The sequence below is a fragment of the Phoenix dactylifera genome, chromosome 15, assembly GCF_051530095.1.
Source record: "Phoenix dactylifera cultivar Ajwa chromosome 15, Ajwa_hap1_PhDact_Kaust_v1.1, whole genome shotgun sequence".
NCBI classification, from domain to species: Eukaryota; Viridiplantae; Streptophyta; class Magnoliopsida; order Arecales; family Arecaceae; genus Phoenix; species Phoenix dactylifera.
This window is the reverse complement of record NC_143204.1, coordinates 731,378-746,987: the sequence shown is the minus strand read 5'-3', so window position 1 is coordinate 746,987 and position 15,610 is coordinate 731,378. Positions and strand designations below refer to the sequence as shown.

The following is a 15,610-nucleotide window of genomic DNA, read 5'->3' as shown; positions in this document are numbered from 1 at the left end:
CCCATGCTGATATGTGCCAATGACTGATAGGGCATGGCAAGTATCTAGTGAGGTTCCCTCAAATTCTTCCCTTGATGGCGGCCTAACCAAGGAAGACATGCAACGGCAAGAGGCGGAGACCAAGTCAAGCTCAACCCACCAAGTGCTCATCCAACCTCGCCAAGTGCCCACTTTATGTCTATTGAGTTTAGCAATTTTTTCTTATTGCCATGCCAAGCCGAACCTCACATTAGGCTTGGCGGGCGTCATTGGATTCCCTTGGCATTGGGCTTGGCATGCGCCAGCCCTGCCGCTCGGCCAAGGGCCGTGCGCAGGGGTTTGGCACGGCCATGCCCAATGCCATGGGCGCCCGAACCCCTCGGGCACCACAAGTCACCTCACAGCGCACGCGGCCTTGGCCATTCAGGCTTTGGCCGGTGCGCGCCCAAGCAAGGAATAGGCGCAAGGCCACCAGCCCGCGCGCACACGCATGGAGAGGGCGCTCGGCCAGCAGATCGAGCGCGTGCACAAGGATCAGACGCGCGGCCAGCAGATCGAGCATGCGCACAAGGACTAGGTGTGCGGCCAGCAGACCACGCACGCACGCATGGAGGCGCGTGTTGAGGACCCATGCAAGCAACACCAAGAAAAATCGTCATGCCAAGAGAGGACCATGTGCCAATCAAAGGCCAAAGTGGCCCCGCCAACCAAAGAGGGCCAAACCATGGCCAAAGTCTTGCGCTCGCCCGTGCATAACCATGTGCTAAGGGACCCCCATGAACACCGCCATTGGGGCTTGCAACCAAGGAGGATCCAAGGCCTAGACAAGGCCAAAGGAGAGCATCGCCAAGGCCTTCAACCATGGGAAGAGACCGGCCATGACACGAGCATCCAAGCGGAGGATCAGCATCAGCAAGGCCAAGCCAAGGAGGTGCGCGAGACGGCCGAACCTTGCGCGCACCATGGACAGCAAGGCCAAGCCCCTTGGCACGCCAAACTGCTGGCCTGGCACGGTTCTGCCGCGCCAGCAGCAGGCCAGGCGCGCCCAGGGGCTGGCACAGGCCAGCCACGGCGCTGGGCGCACGCCCAGGCACCTGCCCGCGTGCCCAGGCGCCCGCCAGCGCGCCCAGGCGCACGCCCGCACGCGCCCAGGCGTCCAGGCGCCCGCCCGGCCGCGCGCCCGCGCCCGCGCCCGCCCGCGCGCCCGCGCCCGCCAGCTCGCCCGCGCCCGCCCGCGCGCCCGCGCCCGCGCCCGCCCGCGCGCCCGCCCGCGCGCCCGCGCCCGCGACCGCCCGCGCGCCCGCGCCCGCGCACGCCCGCCCGCGCGCGCGCGCGCCCACCTGCCGAGCGCCCAGCCCAGTCCCAGTCCGCCTGGGACTCCGCCAGCCGGGACGCGCGACCCGGCCAACCGGGACACGCGTCCCATGCGCCCAGGCTGCGCGCCCCGTCCCAGTCCCTCCCGGACTGGGACTCTGCCAGCCCCAACCGGGACACGCGTCCCGGCCATCCGGGACACGCGTCCCGTGCGTCCGGTCCGCGGGATCCAAGCTGATCTGCCCCTCCATCATCTTCCATCCAAGGGCCAAGAGCAAGCCAAGGATCAGCCGAGAGAAGGCCCTTCTTGGGTGATTTTGAGCCATGGATCTCATGCCCATCAACGGTGGAAAAGCCTTGGATCCATGAGATGACAAGTTACTTAGTTTTGTCTAGGGTTTAGCCTTTAAATAAGCTTGTGAGGGGCCAATGTGGGGAGGGGAATGATCAATGAGTTGAGTCTTGTTTTCTCTTGTGAGAGAGTCGGCCGTAAGGCCTGGGCTATTGGGGGGTTAGGCCTTCAATAGATTTCGGTCCTTAGATCTCTTGTTCTAGGACTTGGGCTAGTGGTTGATAAATCAATCTCCACTAGATTGGGCTAGGAAGGGATCTCTTCAATCTCTTTCTAGATTTCTTTTGCTTTCTTTATTATTGTTCTTCGTTGTTCTTCGTTGTTCAAGTTAGTGGAATATAAATCAAGTTTGCTTTCATTGTTGATCTCTTTTATTGAGTTATTCCACCGGCGTTACCTACAATCGGTCCATCATCAACGTACTTTGGAGGCGCACGCGAGGAGCGCAAGGAAAAAGGGCTTGGTGAGGGACTTTGGACCGTGAGCCCCCATCAATTTGGTGCTTTCATTGAGAGATATATTCTTCAAGGAGGTAACGTTCTCATCTACAGAAAATTTCAGATCTGATTGTTGGTGTTTGGGGAATAGATTTTTGGAGCATATTAGGATCTGGAGTGGTTTTAAAAATTCTGCAACCCCATATCCTTGATCTGAAATTCTGCAATACATATATCTTGATGATTGAGGATCCTGCAGAAATTTTCAGATCTGAATTGGAGTATTGGAAAATTGGAATTGGGTGTTAAACATAATTGATTCATTGCTGTTTAACTTTCTGAAACCCATATTGATTGGTCCGAGGGAGATTAAAATTTCTGCAGCCCATATATCTTAGTCTGAAGTTCATAAAAATTCTGCATCTTATATTGGGCTTGAACTTGTAGTCGATTGGGAGAATTAATTTTCTGTTTTTCATCCTTGTGAAACCCCTGTCGGTGGTTGATTGAGTGGTGTACACGTCAGGTGGGTTGGTTCATCCATTGGGTGACAACCGCAGGAGGATTGGGGACTAGTTCGAGAAGTTTCTGTGTTGCAGAAAAATTCTGCAACAAGGTGTTTGTCGGGTTTCTAAGAGAAGGGTTTTTCTGAAGCTTTAATTCTGATTTTTTGTGGAGAGTATCTGAGGTTATTAGTCACTGTCATAGGCCTCTTCGTGGGGTGATTTGAGTCTGCCTTGAAGGCGAAACTGGCTGCTGAAGTTTGTGGACTGCCGCAGAAATTTTCAGCAACCCAGAAATTTTTGTGCAGCAAGTTTTGGAGGTGGTTGAGTTCTGATTTTTGGGAGTTTGAGGGGCTGTTGTCTCAAGGTCTTAGAGTCCTAAAACAGAGGGTTAAAAGGAGATGGAGTCCCCCCATTATAACAACCAAGATAGGAGGTTGAAAGCCCTAGAAGATAGTTCAGCCAACCTAAACCGGGCATTGGAAAACTTGTCTAAAACAATGGCAGTGAACATGGATGAAATAAGGAGGGAAAGAAGGGAGAAGATGGAGAGATTAGAAAGGAGAATAGGTGGATGGGAAAGAGAGAAGGAACAAAGGAAAACTTATAGAGAAGTGCCTAGGTCGCATGCTCCATGGCGAAACCAAGTATGGTATGAGAGCGAGAGTGATGATGATGATGACCTTAGGCATAACATGAGGCGAAACATAGAAAAAAATATGAGGGAGAACATGAGCCAAAGAAGAAGTGTTGTAGAGAGGAAAAAAGGAGGAAGACTAGAAGGCCAAGGAGTTGTGGCAAAAAGATGGTATGCAGATGGTGAGACGGAGTCCGAAGAGGAGGCTTTCCATGCTCGAAGGCTTAAAGGCCAGAGAGAACACATGGATAGAAGGAGGAGGGGGCTGATTGGTGATGTCTATGATATGAGTACTACGGGGGATCGAAGGCTTCAAGTGAGGGGGCCAAAAGAACCTCGACTTAACTTTCCAAGGTCCAGCACCAATACCAAATTGACCGACGACCCTGAACTTGATTTCAAACTTAAGTCCAAAGCCAATCGTGCAGCCCCAAAGCCACAACAACTAGCTGCAACAACTAAGGAATCAGCAGCAACCTTGGAAGAAGATAACCAACAGCGGGTGACTGCGGAGAAACCCAATTCTGCATCGGCAATTCCTATAGCTGCAGAAATTCCAGCAACAACTGAAATTTCTGCAACCATTGCAGCAGCCCACCGAGCTAATGTCCCTCATCAAACTAAGGCTGTTGATCTTCAGATTGCAGAACTGCAGGAGGCCGAAGTCACCACCGGAAATCCTATTGGTGCAGCAGCAAGCAGCTGCAGGAAATCCAACAATGATCCAGAAATTTCTGCAACCGCAGAAATTCCAGCAGCTGCCCAAAATTCTGCAACCCCAATCCAAATCATGGTGTCTGAATTTTCTGAGGAAGATGAACAGCAAGAGAGGCTCGGGAGTGATCCTGATTCTCTACCAAAGAAATCTGCAGCAGCAGAAATTTCAGTGCCCGCTGAAAATTCTGCCACCCCAAGGTTCAACCGGGCAAAGTCAGATGCTAAGACACCAACTGCAGCAGCAAAGGAGGCCCAACTTCAGCGTTCCGAGGCCGCAACAATGGCCAAACACCTTGCGGCCCAGCATGATGTAGAGCTTGCCCCAGCAACTGAAGAAGTTTCAGCCACTCCTAAAATTTCTGTGACAGAAATTTCTGCAACTCCTACCGCAGCCAACCGCTCCAAGGTAACCTCCCAAACCAAGGCTGCTGAACAAACACTTGCAGAAATTCCAGCAAGCAAAGAAGAGGCCAAAAGTACGGCAGCAACTCCAAATGACGACAGCAGCAAATCAGCTCCTGTAGAGGGTATTCAAGAACTCCTATGCAGGAGCCACAACAAAGAACTTGATGCTGGAACCAACTGTAGCGAAGTGGGGGATACTAAAGCAATTTGCTGCAATAAACTAGGTGCTACAACTGAATTTGCAGCAACCAACCATGAAGGAACGGCCAAGCAAACCGAGCCAACTGCATCCACAAATTCAGATCTGCAGGTGGCCACAACAGAACCTATTGATGTGACACTAGGCAACTCCGAAGATGCAAATGGCCGCAACAACAAATCAGAGCCTCAAAAGACCGGCCAAGCTCTCTTGCCGGATGATTACAACAAAGAGAAGAATGCTGCAACAGAACTTGCAGCAGCAAGCTATGAAGCCAATCAACACGGGAGGACTATAGAAGATCATGTTGATACAACCCTTACCGACAACAAGTTGCAGATTTACTACCATGACCATAGAGGGCGGATCTTCTACAGTCGGTATGTTCATACGCATATGAGTCCTTACTTCAGCAGGAACATGACCGGGCACTTCCACAACATCAACGAATGCGGACAACCGAGATGGCTTCAAAGCATAGCAAAGCACTTCTCCTATTGGGGAAGATTGAAGATGTGGCAGATGCTATTCTATTGGAGCGACGTACCGAAGGCATCAACTACACAAGAAGACCACAACCGGGAATGGCTGACCTTCTACATGCGGTATGTCCATGTGCCTATAATTCCTAACTTCTACAGGGACATGTCTGGGCACTTCCACAATAGCCAAGTGGGCGGACATCCTAGGTGCCTTCACACTCGAGCAAAGCACTCTTCCTATGAGGAAGGGTTGAAGACTTGGAAGCAATTAATCGATTGGGGCAACAATGACATGAGGCTTGGGGAGGCCAAGATGTTGGAGACACTATACGGCCGAAAGCCTAAAGAAGAAGCTACACAAGAAGCCCATGAAGAAGGAGTTCGGCGACATTCAGAGCATATCCTTGGGGGCAAGGATATTTTTCAAGGGAAGGGGTTTGTTGAGGACCCATGCAAGCAACACCAAGAAAAATCGTCATGCCAAGAGAGGACCATGTGCCAATCAAAGGCCAAAGTGGCCCCGCCAACCAAAGAGGGCCAAACCATGGCCAAAGTCTTGCGCTCGCCCGTGCATAACCATGTGCTAAGGGACCCCCATGAACACCGCCATTGGGGCTTGCAACCAAGGAGGATCCAAGGCCTAGACAAGGCCAAAGGAGAGCATCGCCAAGGCCTTCAACCATGGGAAGAGACCGGCCATGACACGAGCATCCAAGCGGAGGATCAGCATCAGCAAGGCCAAGCCAAGGAGGTGCGCGAGACGGCCGAACCTTGCGCGCACCATGGACAGCAAGGCCAAGCCCCTTGGCACGCCAAACTGCTGGCCTGGCACGGTTCTGCCGCGCCAGCAGCAGGCCAGGCGCGCCCAGGGGCTGGCACAGGCCAGCCACGGCGCTGGGCGCACGCCCAGGCACCTGCCCGCGTGCCCAGGCGCCCGCCAGCGCGCCCAGGCGCACGCCCGCACGCGCCCAGGCGTCCAGGCGCCCGCCCGGCCGCGCGCCCGCGCCCGCGCCCGCCCGCGCGCCCGCGCCCGCCAGCTCGCCCGCGCCCGCCCGCGCGCCCGCGCCCGCGCCCGCCCGCGCGCCCGCCCGCGCGCCCGCGCCCGCGACCGCCCGCGCGCCCGCGCCCGCGCACGCCCGCCCGCGCGCGCGCGCGCCCACCTGCCGAGCGCCCAGCCCAGTCCCAGTCCGCCTGGGACTCCGCCAGCCGGGACGCGCGACCCGGCCAACCGGGACACGCGTCCCATGCGCCCAGGCTGCGCGCCCCGTCCCAGTCCCTCCCGGACTGGGACTCTGCCAGCCCCAACCGGGACACGCGTCCCGGCCATCCGGGACACGCGTCCCGTGCGTCCGGTCCGCGGGATCCAAGCTGATCTGCCCCTCCATCATCTTCCATCCAAGGGCCAAGAGCAAGCCAAGGATCAGCCGAGAGAAGGCCCTTCTTGGGTGATTTTGAGCCATGGATCTCATGCCCATCAACGGTGGAAAAGCCTTGGATCCATGAGATGACAAGTTACTTAGTTTTGTCTAGGGTTTAGCCTTTAAATAAGCTTGTGAGGGGCCAATGTGGGGAGGGGAATGATCAATGAGTTGAGTCTTGTTTTCTCTTGTGAGAGAGTCGGCCGTAAGGCCTGGGCTATTGGGGGGTTAGGCCTTCAATAGATTTCGGTCCTTAGATCTCTTGTTCTAGGACTTGGGCTAGTGGTTGATAAATCAATCTCCACTAGATTGGGCTAGGAAGGGATCTCTTCAATCTCTTTCTAGATTTCTTTTGCTTTCTTTATTATTGTTCTTCGTTGTTCTTCGTTGTTCAAGTTAGTGGAATATAAATCAAGTTTGCTTTCATTGTTGATCTCTTTTATTGAGTTATTCCACCGGCGTTACCTACAATCGGTCCATCATCAACGTACTTTGGAGGCGCACGCGAGGAGCGCAAGGAAAAAGGGCTTGGTGAGGGACTTTGGACCGTGAGCCCCCATCAGCGCGTGGCAAGCAGCCTGCGCGCGCGAGGCCAGGGCGACATAGGCCCCGGCCGGCGCGCGCACGCGCAAGGAAGAAACGCACGGCAAGCGGGCCCGCGCATGCGCGGCCTTGGCGCTTGGAGGGTGGATTTCGGCCCCAAGCCACCATACCAAGTCTTGCACCTTTGCTCCTTGTGGATGACTTAGAATTGTTAGAAAAGTGGGCCGATCGGGTAATGCTGGGTGCTATATGCCTCTTCGGATGGCCATGGAGAACAAGTCAAGGGGCGGGTCTACTGGCTGCAGCTTGGCCCGACCCTTGGCTTGTTGGAAACACTTGGCCCGGGTCTACATATTTATAGGCTCTTCATGGTGGACAAACAATTAATGGAAAGTTAGCTAATGGTGTGGCCTAGGCCGGCCATGGCTGTCCAAAGGCTGCTGGTGGCTGGGCAGGCCTTTGGCTGGCTAGTTGGAGGCTGTGGCATGGTCCTTGGCATGGCTGGCAGCAGGGCTGGTGGGCAGAAGGGCTAGGCAGGCGGCTGGCAGGGCTTGGGCACGGCTGGTCTGGGTGGCCTGGTCGGCCGTAGGCCCTGCAGGGCTTTGGGGCGCCGGCCTGGGTGCAGGCAGGGGGCGTTGGGCGCGCGGCTGGGGCGGCAGGGGCGCTGTGGCAGGGAGCTGGGGCGCGGCAGGGGCGCTGGCAAGGGCTGGTCGGGCGGCCGCAGGCGTCTGGCGCATGCAGGGTCATGCGCGCACGCAGGCCCGCTGTCGGGCGAGCGCGCGCGGGCACTGGGCGCGCCCGACACTGTAACGGGCGAGGTTCCCCGCCCATGGCACTCTAGCGGGCGAGGTTTTGCGGCCCGAACCTCGCCCAACACAGTGTAGCTGGCGAGGTTCATTGGCCTGATCCTCGCCCGCAGCATGGGTCGCGGCAAGGCTCGGGGCTGCGCGCGGTGGACTCGGCCGAGGTTGGGCGCGCTCGGCCAAGACTTGGCATGCATGGCACGGGCCGACTATGGTTGTGCTTGGCCGAATGAAGGGCTTGACCAAGGCCTCTTCATGGCCCGTTGCCCTCCTTGGTTGGCGGCGCTTGTGGGGGTCCTCAACACCTAGGCCGGCGCGCGCCAAGGAACGGGCGCGCGGTAGGCGTGTACACTTGGAGCGGGCGCGCGCGCGAGGTTCTTGACCATGCGTGCGGCCTGTCCAACCAGGCGCGCCCAAGGCAAGCGCCCAGGCATCCAGCGCCCCAACCAATAGCAACCGGACCAAGCCAATCGGCCAAGCGCAGGAGACAGCGGGCGGCACCAGGCCAGCCCACGCCCATGTGCGGACCGCCAGACCACGCACGCCAAGGTTCTAGCCAGCGCCAGCCAACAACCACCAACCGCAGGCCACAGTAGGGTGCAACGCTAGCCAACAGCAAGAAACCACCGCGCCAAGGAGCTGCTGCAGTGCTACAGCCAGCCAACCGCAGGAAACTACCAAGAACCACCGGCCAAACTACTTGGCAACCGGACGGCAACCATGCCATCTCTTCAGCCAGCCCAATGCAAGTACTCAGCGGTTGCCATCAAGTTTATCAAGCCAAGGAGTTAGAACTGCAGCAACACATGGCGCCCTCTCATGCATTGTAAAGGCCTATATAAATGCCTAAGTGAGGAGAATTTGGGGACTTTTTTGGGACATTGTATTAGCCACCATTGAGTGTGCCGCAAGGCTTGGGTATGCATAATGCCTAATTTCAGTTCCTAGGAACTTGGGCTAAGGTAGGGTATATCAACCTCCCTTAGATTAGGCTAAGGTTGGGACATCAATCACTCCTTAGAATCATTGTATTTTCTTTCTTCAAATTGGAATCAAAGCACCACTTGTTGCCTCAATTGTCTATTTGAGTAGTCTACATTTGGCCTCAATTGCCTAAGGTTCCGAAGAGGAAATCATCCTCCATTCTTAGCCAAGTCAAGCTTGGAGTTAGAAGGAGTCAAGTGTGCCGAATTCCCAAATCAGCCCGGCGTTACCTATCATCGGTCAAGGAGGCACAACATCACAAAGCTGATGCCAAGGAGCAAAAGGTAACCCCATTGGTGTGGTTGGCGAGCGACCGACGCTAGAGCCCACCAGTATCATGCCGGTGCCATGGCGTCATGAGATTGGCACCTGACACTTAAGAACCTTGATTCAGAAGAGTCATGAAGGAAATGAAAATAAAGCATGGACAAGACGAAAGTTACATGAGTTATATGATTGCGACATTTTCTCTCTTAACCGGAGTGTTAAAGAAACTAGACTAGAAGGAAATTTAGAAAACCATTGTTAAAATATCAAGAACAATGCTTTTGCAAAAGACTAAGCAATTTGCTTCTTTTTTTTTTTTGTAGGGGGGTGGGGGGCTGTGGGCTGGGCGGGTGGTTATGGTTAAGCATTTTGCTTTTGATAAGGATCAGGATTACATTACATTCATCATGAACTGAAATGTGTATATATTTGAGATTATGGTAGCACTCTTATTCAGACGAATATCTTTGATGTGATAATGGTCATGTATAAGGTTCGCAATTTCACACTTGACATGATGGATCGAAGGAGAATCCAAGAGATACAAAGAATGGCCAATGACATTCTCAATACAATATGGTGATTTACTTTTATATTCAAAAAATGCTACTATCATGTCTTGGAGGTTTTGCTTGTTTTTAGATTTAGATATAGGAAGCAAGATAAGCATTGACAAAAAGAGTAGGATTCAGATTTTCAAGCCAAAATTATGGTCTAACTTGATATACAATTCCAAAACTACAATGGACAGGGAAATGCATCCGAATGGACCCAGATCTTGCTTTGTATCCTCGTAGGTGGATGAATTGTTAAAATTTAATGCTGTTCAAGAAGAGGTCAGATTCAAGAGCACAACGGATTCCATATATGCATCATTGTAGAACAATGGCATAACAAAGCAAATCATGACTGGTTATGATTAGAATTGAATACTTCTATGGTTGTATATTTGATTGTGAAATTTTAATGTGCTCTACATGATCAGATGACATATTGTTGAAATTAAAAGATCTTGTTTTCCAGTCCTTACTGTAATTATGTGAGAGCATATTAGAATTTCATAATCAAATTTAGCTGGACTATGATCATATATAAAATCAAGGTTCAGATTGCAGTCCAAGTGCCAATTCTTAGGGTAACCACATGGTATTGAAAGTGGAGCAAAGACATCATATAAAACTTTATTAGTGTTAGAATGTTGATAAGGTCCAACTAAAGATTATAAAGAAACATGAGAATGATTTCTTTAGTTTATCTTTGAGATCAGATCCAAGTTTCATACTAAAGTAACATCATAACAATCAGACTTGGATAAGCATTGGGAAATTAAAATCAAAATAATGATTCAGAAAAGGGAATCATGAATGATATCTTAAAGTTTGAACAAGTCCCTGGCAAGTTATTGCAATGCTCTCCTTCTTGCAGACTGAGTGCTTAGATTCAAAGTTAAATTATGAAAGGGAAACTAAGACCTGATATGTGTCTAAAATGTCGGGATCAAAAACTTTCTCTTGAAGCCATACACTTTCACATTTGTGATAATGGTCATGTATAAGGTTAGAAATTTCACATTTGACATGATGGATTGAAGGAGAATCCAAGAGATACAAAGAATGGCCAATGACATGATTGGGTTTCCACATCTAATATAGAAGATCACAATGTGTAAACATCTCAGTACAATATGGTGATTTACTTTTATATTCAAAAAAAATACTACTATCATGTCTGGGAGGTTTTGCTTGTTTCGAGATTTAGATATAGGAAGCAAGATAGACAAAAGAAGTAGGATTCAGATTTTCAAGCCAAAATTATGGCCTAGCCTCATATACAGTTTCAAAACTATGATGGAGAGGGATATGCATTCGAATGGACCCAGATCTTGGTTTGTATCCTCGTAGGTGGATGAATTGTTAAAATTTAATGCTGTTCAAGAATAGGTCAGATTCAATACTAGAATGGATTTCAGATGTGCATCATTGTAGAACGATGGCACAAACAAAGCAAATCATGACTGGTTATGATTAGAATTGCATACTTCTACAGTTGTATATTTGACTGTGAAATTTTAATGTGCTCTACATGATCAGATGGCGTATTGTTGAAATTAAAAGATCTTGCTTTCAAGTCCTTGCTACTCTAATTATGTGAGAGCATATTAGAATTTCATAATCAAATTTAGCTGAACTATGATCATATATAAAATCAAGGTTCAGATTACAGTCCAAGTGCCAATTCTTATGGTAACCACATGGTATTGAAAGTGGAGCAAAGATATCATATAAAACTTTATTAGCATTAGAATGTTGATAAGGTCCAACTAAAGATTATAAAGAAACATGAGAATGATTTCTTTAGTTTGTCTTTGAAGTGAGATCAGATCCAAGTTTTGTACTAAAGTAACATCCTAACAATCAGACTTGGAAAAGCATTGGGAAATTGAAATCAAAATAATGATTCAGAAAAGGGAATCATAAATGGAATCTTAAAGTTTGAACTAGTCCCTGGCAAGTTATGCAATGCTCTGCTTCTTGCATACTGAGTGCTTAGACTCAAAATTAAATTATGAAAGGGAAACTAAGACCTGATATGTGCCTAAAATGTCGGGATCAAATACTTTCTCTTGAAGCCAAAGCCATACGCTTTCTTCTTGTAAGGATCATGACTGTATTAGGTTCATGAAAAATTGAGATGATTCTAAAATCATGATCGTGATTGTAAGCATATCCAACTCCAAGATCATCAATTCGAGAAGATTATGGTCATGAGTAGTGGATATAATGCAGTGAGATCGTGATTGCATTTGAGACAACCGTGGACGATGGTTTGAAGACTATGAAAGTGAGCATTCTCTTTAATGACATAGTTGTTAGGATTGTTATGAAAAAGATATATAGGTACAGCCTTTTATTTGCATGATGCACAAAATAAGTAATATGGTAAGGTCGGCAGGCTGAATCAAGCAATATTCCGGTACTTTTCTCTGTATTACTCTTTTAGATTGGTTCCCTCATTCTCTCAGCATTTGGGCTCTGACTTTTCATCGAGACATTTGTTAATTCTTTTCATTTGATGATGAATGTTTGATCAGTATTTCAGTTCAGAACTCAGATTACATTTTGCCTCTCATGATATTGATTCCACTCTTGCCGCTACAGGTTGAAGCTCTGGCTCTTTGTTGCATATGTTGTTTCCTTTGTCTCTCTCTCTGCAGCAGTGGGCTTGCTAATACAAGATGCCCTCACAGATAAGGGCCCTTCCGTGTGGACAGATGTTGCTAGTGTCCTTCAATGTGTGCTTGTCTTGATCAGGTATTCCTGCTTGGTTCCAGTATATGCATCTCCTACCATGGAATGTTATCTAACATTGATATCCCTTGCAGTGGGCTGATCTACTGGATTTGTCATTCGGAAGATTGAGATGATAAAATCTGTTCCACATTTGAAGTGGGCATGTAAAGATGAAGTCACCATGAACTTAGTCACTGACAAATACAAAGAGAAAAAGAAAGGGCAAAAAACATTTTTTTTTTTTTTTGTAGTTTTACTATTTTATATATCAATATTATTCTGCAAATAAACGAGATACTATAATGATCGTATGTGTCTCTGAATTAATCTATGCTTCTGGTTCTAGTTTTGGAAAATTTGATTGAGTGGCCAGGTAAACTGACTTAACACAAGTAAATCCTTATCATGCTGTCTGGTCCACCTTTTCATTTAGCATGTTCCATTCTTTTCCTACTTTTTTGTTGGAACTACATGGCATCCATATTCCTGTGAACTAAGAGATGACTAGCTCTGGATCTATTGCATCATTACCACTTTCCTTGTGCCTAGGATTGGGTTTTACGGGTGTCCAACACGTTATTTTATCAAGTTGGCGGTAGGGGTGAGTTTTACCCTCAATTATATTTGAGTATTTTCTGTATGATCCGATTGGGAAAGATCCTTCAAATTGTGGGCAGGTTGGTGGGTCTCCGGTCTGTTTAAGAAAATGCCATCCCTATTATATATCTCTCTTTTTTAATTCTGCTCCCCCACCCTCTCTCGTTAACCTGGCTGCTTTAGAAAGCTCTTATACATACAGTCATTTGCATCAATCATCAAAATATCCCAAGATAACTGGTTGACACAAGCAGATCCACTATGTTCAGCCACATAGGAGACCATTCAGTCGACCATTCTATTGGCCTTTTCGAAAACATGCTGAACAATATGTGAAGTGATACTCAATTTGAGTTTCCAAATATCCATCATTAGTCGATACGTGGCTCCCTATCCTGAAATTTTGAGATGATCCCTGCCAATGTGATATGATCTGCCTCTAAGACCATAATGGCAGACACCAGACTCCCATTTAGCCCTTAGTTTAGGCAATAGGACCGTTGTATCAAAGGGAAGAAGCATCTGCTGCAATGAAACTTGATCTGGAGTTTTGAATGACAAAAGCCTGCTCTACCAGTTAGATGTCTGTTCTTCACATTGCCATCAAAGTTGATGTTAAGTAAATTAGGAGGTAGGGGTTTCCAAGTAAAGTGAACTGCATGGGACGCAGAACTTGTAGGTGTAGAACCCTATATTTTCCTAGCATTTATCAACCCTTTTGATGGAGTCTGAGACCGTGTGTAAAGCTCTCAAGACAATAACTAGGGGACTTTCATTGGCATTATTAAAGAGTCTCTTATTCTAGCCAACCATATGTTGTAGGCAATATAGCACAATGAAGTAGATACCTGATGTGCAACTTTTCTGAGATTGCCCCCCTTCAGATGGGAAGAAAGTCTTCAAATTCCAAGTTTGGATGGATGGGGATAGAAAACTAAAAGCGTCGCTCCAAATCTGTGTTGCTCTAGGACACTCGAGGCGCACATGTATTCTTTAGTTTCCTACATTAGCTCACAATAAGGGGAGATGGAAATATCACTATGGTGGAGAATCTCTTGGCATGGTAATTGATTCCAAATCAGCTTCCAGAGAAAAAGTGCCACTTGATTGAACACATACCTTCTAGACCCACAATGCATCCCTCTATCTCTCTATAGAACCTTTGAGAAGTGTGTAAAGCTCACTGACTTTGATTGTCTACCCATTAGTGCCATCCGATCCAAGTCTATCAGTTGAGACCTCCAAAGGAATCTTCAGAGAGACCACTTGGAAGCTAAACTCACCTCCAAAGTGCTGCTCAATGAGTTCTCTATCCCATATTCTTTCTCTAATAACCATTAGATTGCGGACACCTTATTTCCTAGAGCCTCATAGTCAATAGTACAAGGATGGTGTGCCAGCAGAATTGTGGACATCCAGAGGTCATTGATTACATCAATAGTTCTCCCATCAGCAACCATCCATCTAAATTTGAACGTAAGCCTGGGAGCATAAAACATAGTGCTTTCCAATAAATGAGCAATTACGGTGCTAATTCTCCCCATATTTAGATGCCCTCAATATGATCCAAAAATTTTGAGGATCTAATGAAATCGTCACTGCATGGCTTATCATCAATGTATCCTCTCATGGACAATGAGCTAGCCTGTATAGGTTGACACTGTGCATACCATGCAAGGAGGTGAATTGTTCAGATGGATTTGAGAAACCTCAAAGGAAGCTTCACATCATTTGCTCAACTCTATTAATAACTCCTAGAGGAGTGAGTGTGTTTGCCATGAGATAGGCCGGCATAGCACTCAATATAGACTTGATCGGAACAATCCTTCCCATCATCGGTAACATATTCCATTAGCACCTCCCCAATCTATTTTGAATCCTCTGTATTAATGGGTTGTGTTTGGACACTTTGGGTTGTCTTCCTATAATGGGTACCCCCAAATACTCCCAGGTCTCTCACATTCTTCAACACCAAGGCATGTTTTGATTTGATGCTTAACATGATAATCAATCTTGGGACTCGATTTAATGGTGGGTTTATGAACATTGACGCACTATCATGACATTAGGCTGTAGTCTTCAACTAGCCTCCTCAATGCTGAAGTATTCAACAAGGTTTCCTGATCTATTGGTGGCTTCCTGATCTATCCACTTTGAAACCCATTGTTGACCCAAAAGGTTTGATTTTAATGATACAAAGTATTTGAGTAAAAAAGTTAGTAATAGCATTTTTGGAGTATTTAAGAATGCATACGTGAAGCAAAGATAATCCCAAAATGATCCAAATGTATTAAGAAGAATGCAACCTAAAATGTTCGATTTGGAAATGATGTAACAAGATTTTATAAAGTTTTGTATAAGAGAAGTTGACCTCAAGCCATGAGGAGCTGATCATTGAATGTGCACAGGCTTAAACAGAAGACTTTATTTTTGAAGGGATTCAGGAGTTGACCCTAAAGGTATATGAGTTGATCTTGGCACAATAGAGCAAACTGGCACGCTTTCATAAGTCAACCTCTAGACCAGTCGAGTCGAACCTAGAACAGTCTCAGGGGAAAGACAGAAAGAAATGAAAAATGGACTTTTTTCGAGTTGACTCAAGCAAATCATGATTCAGCCCTGTCGAGCATGAGTCGACCCCAGAACAAGTTAAGTCGACCCTATAATGGTTGTAGATAAAAGA

The 15,610-nt window shown here is 48.1% G+C and overlaps 1 protein-coding gene across 1 annotated transcript in view; it reads left to right on the top strand.

Moving 5' to 3' along the window:
* LOC103697563 (uncharacterized) overlaps nt 1-14,430 on the top strand; it is a 35,119-nt gene extending 20,689 nt beyond the window's left edge. Inside the window, exons 3-4 of the mRNA XM_089927439.1 lie at nt 12,199-12,351; nt 12,423-14,430. Coding sequence (XP_089783565.1) covers nt 12,199-12,351; nt 12,423-12,459 — 190 coding nt within the window. The 3' untranslated portion in view covers nt 12,460-14,430. The remainder of the gene's footprint in view (nt 1-12,198; nt 12,352-12,422) is intronic.
* Nucleotides 14,431-15,610: the final 1,180 nt, after the last annotated feature.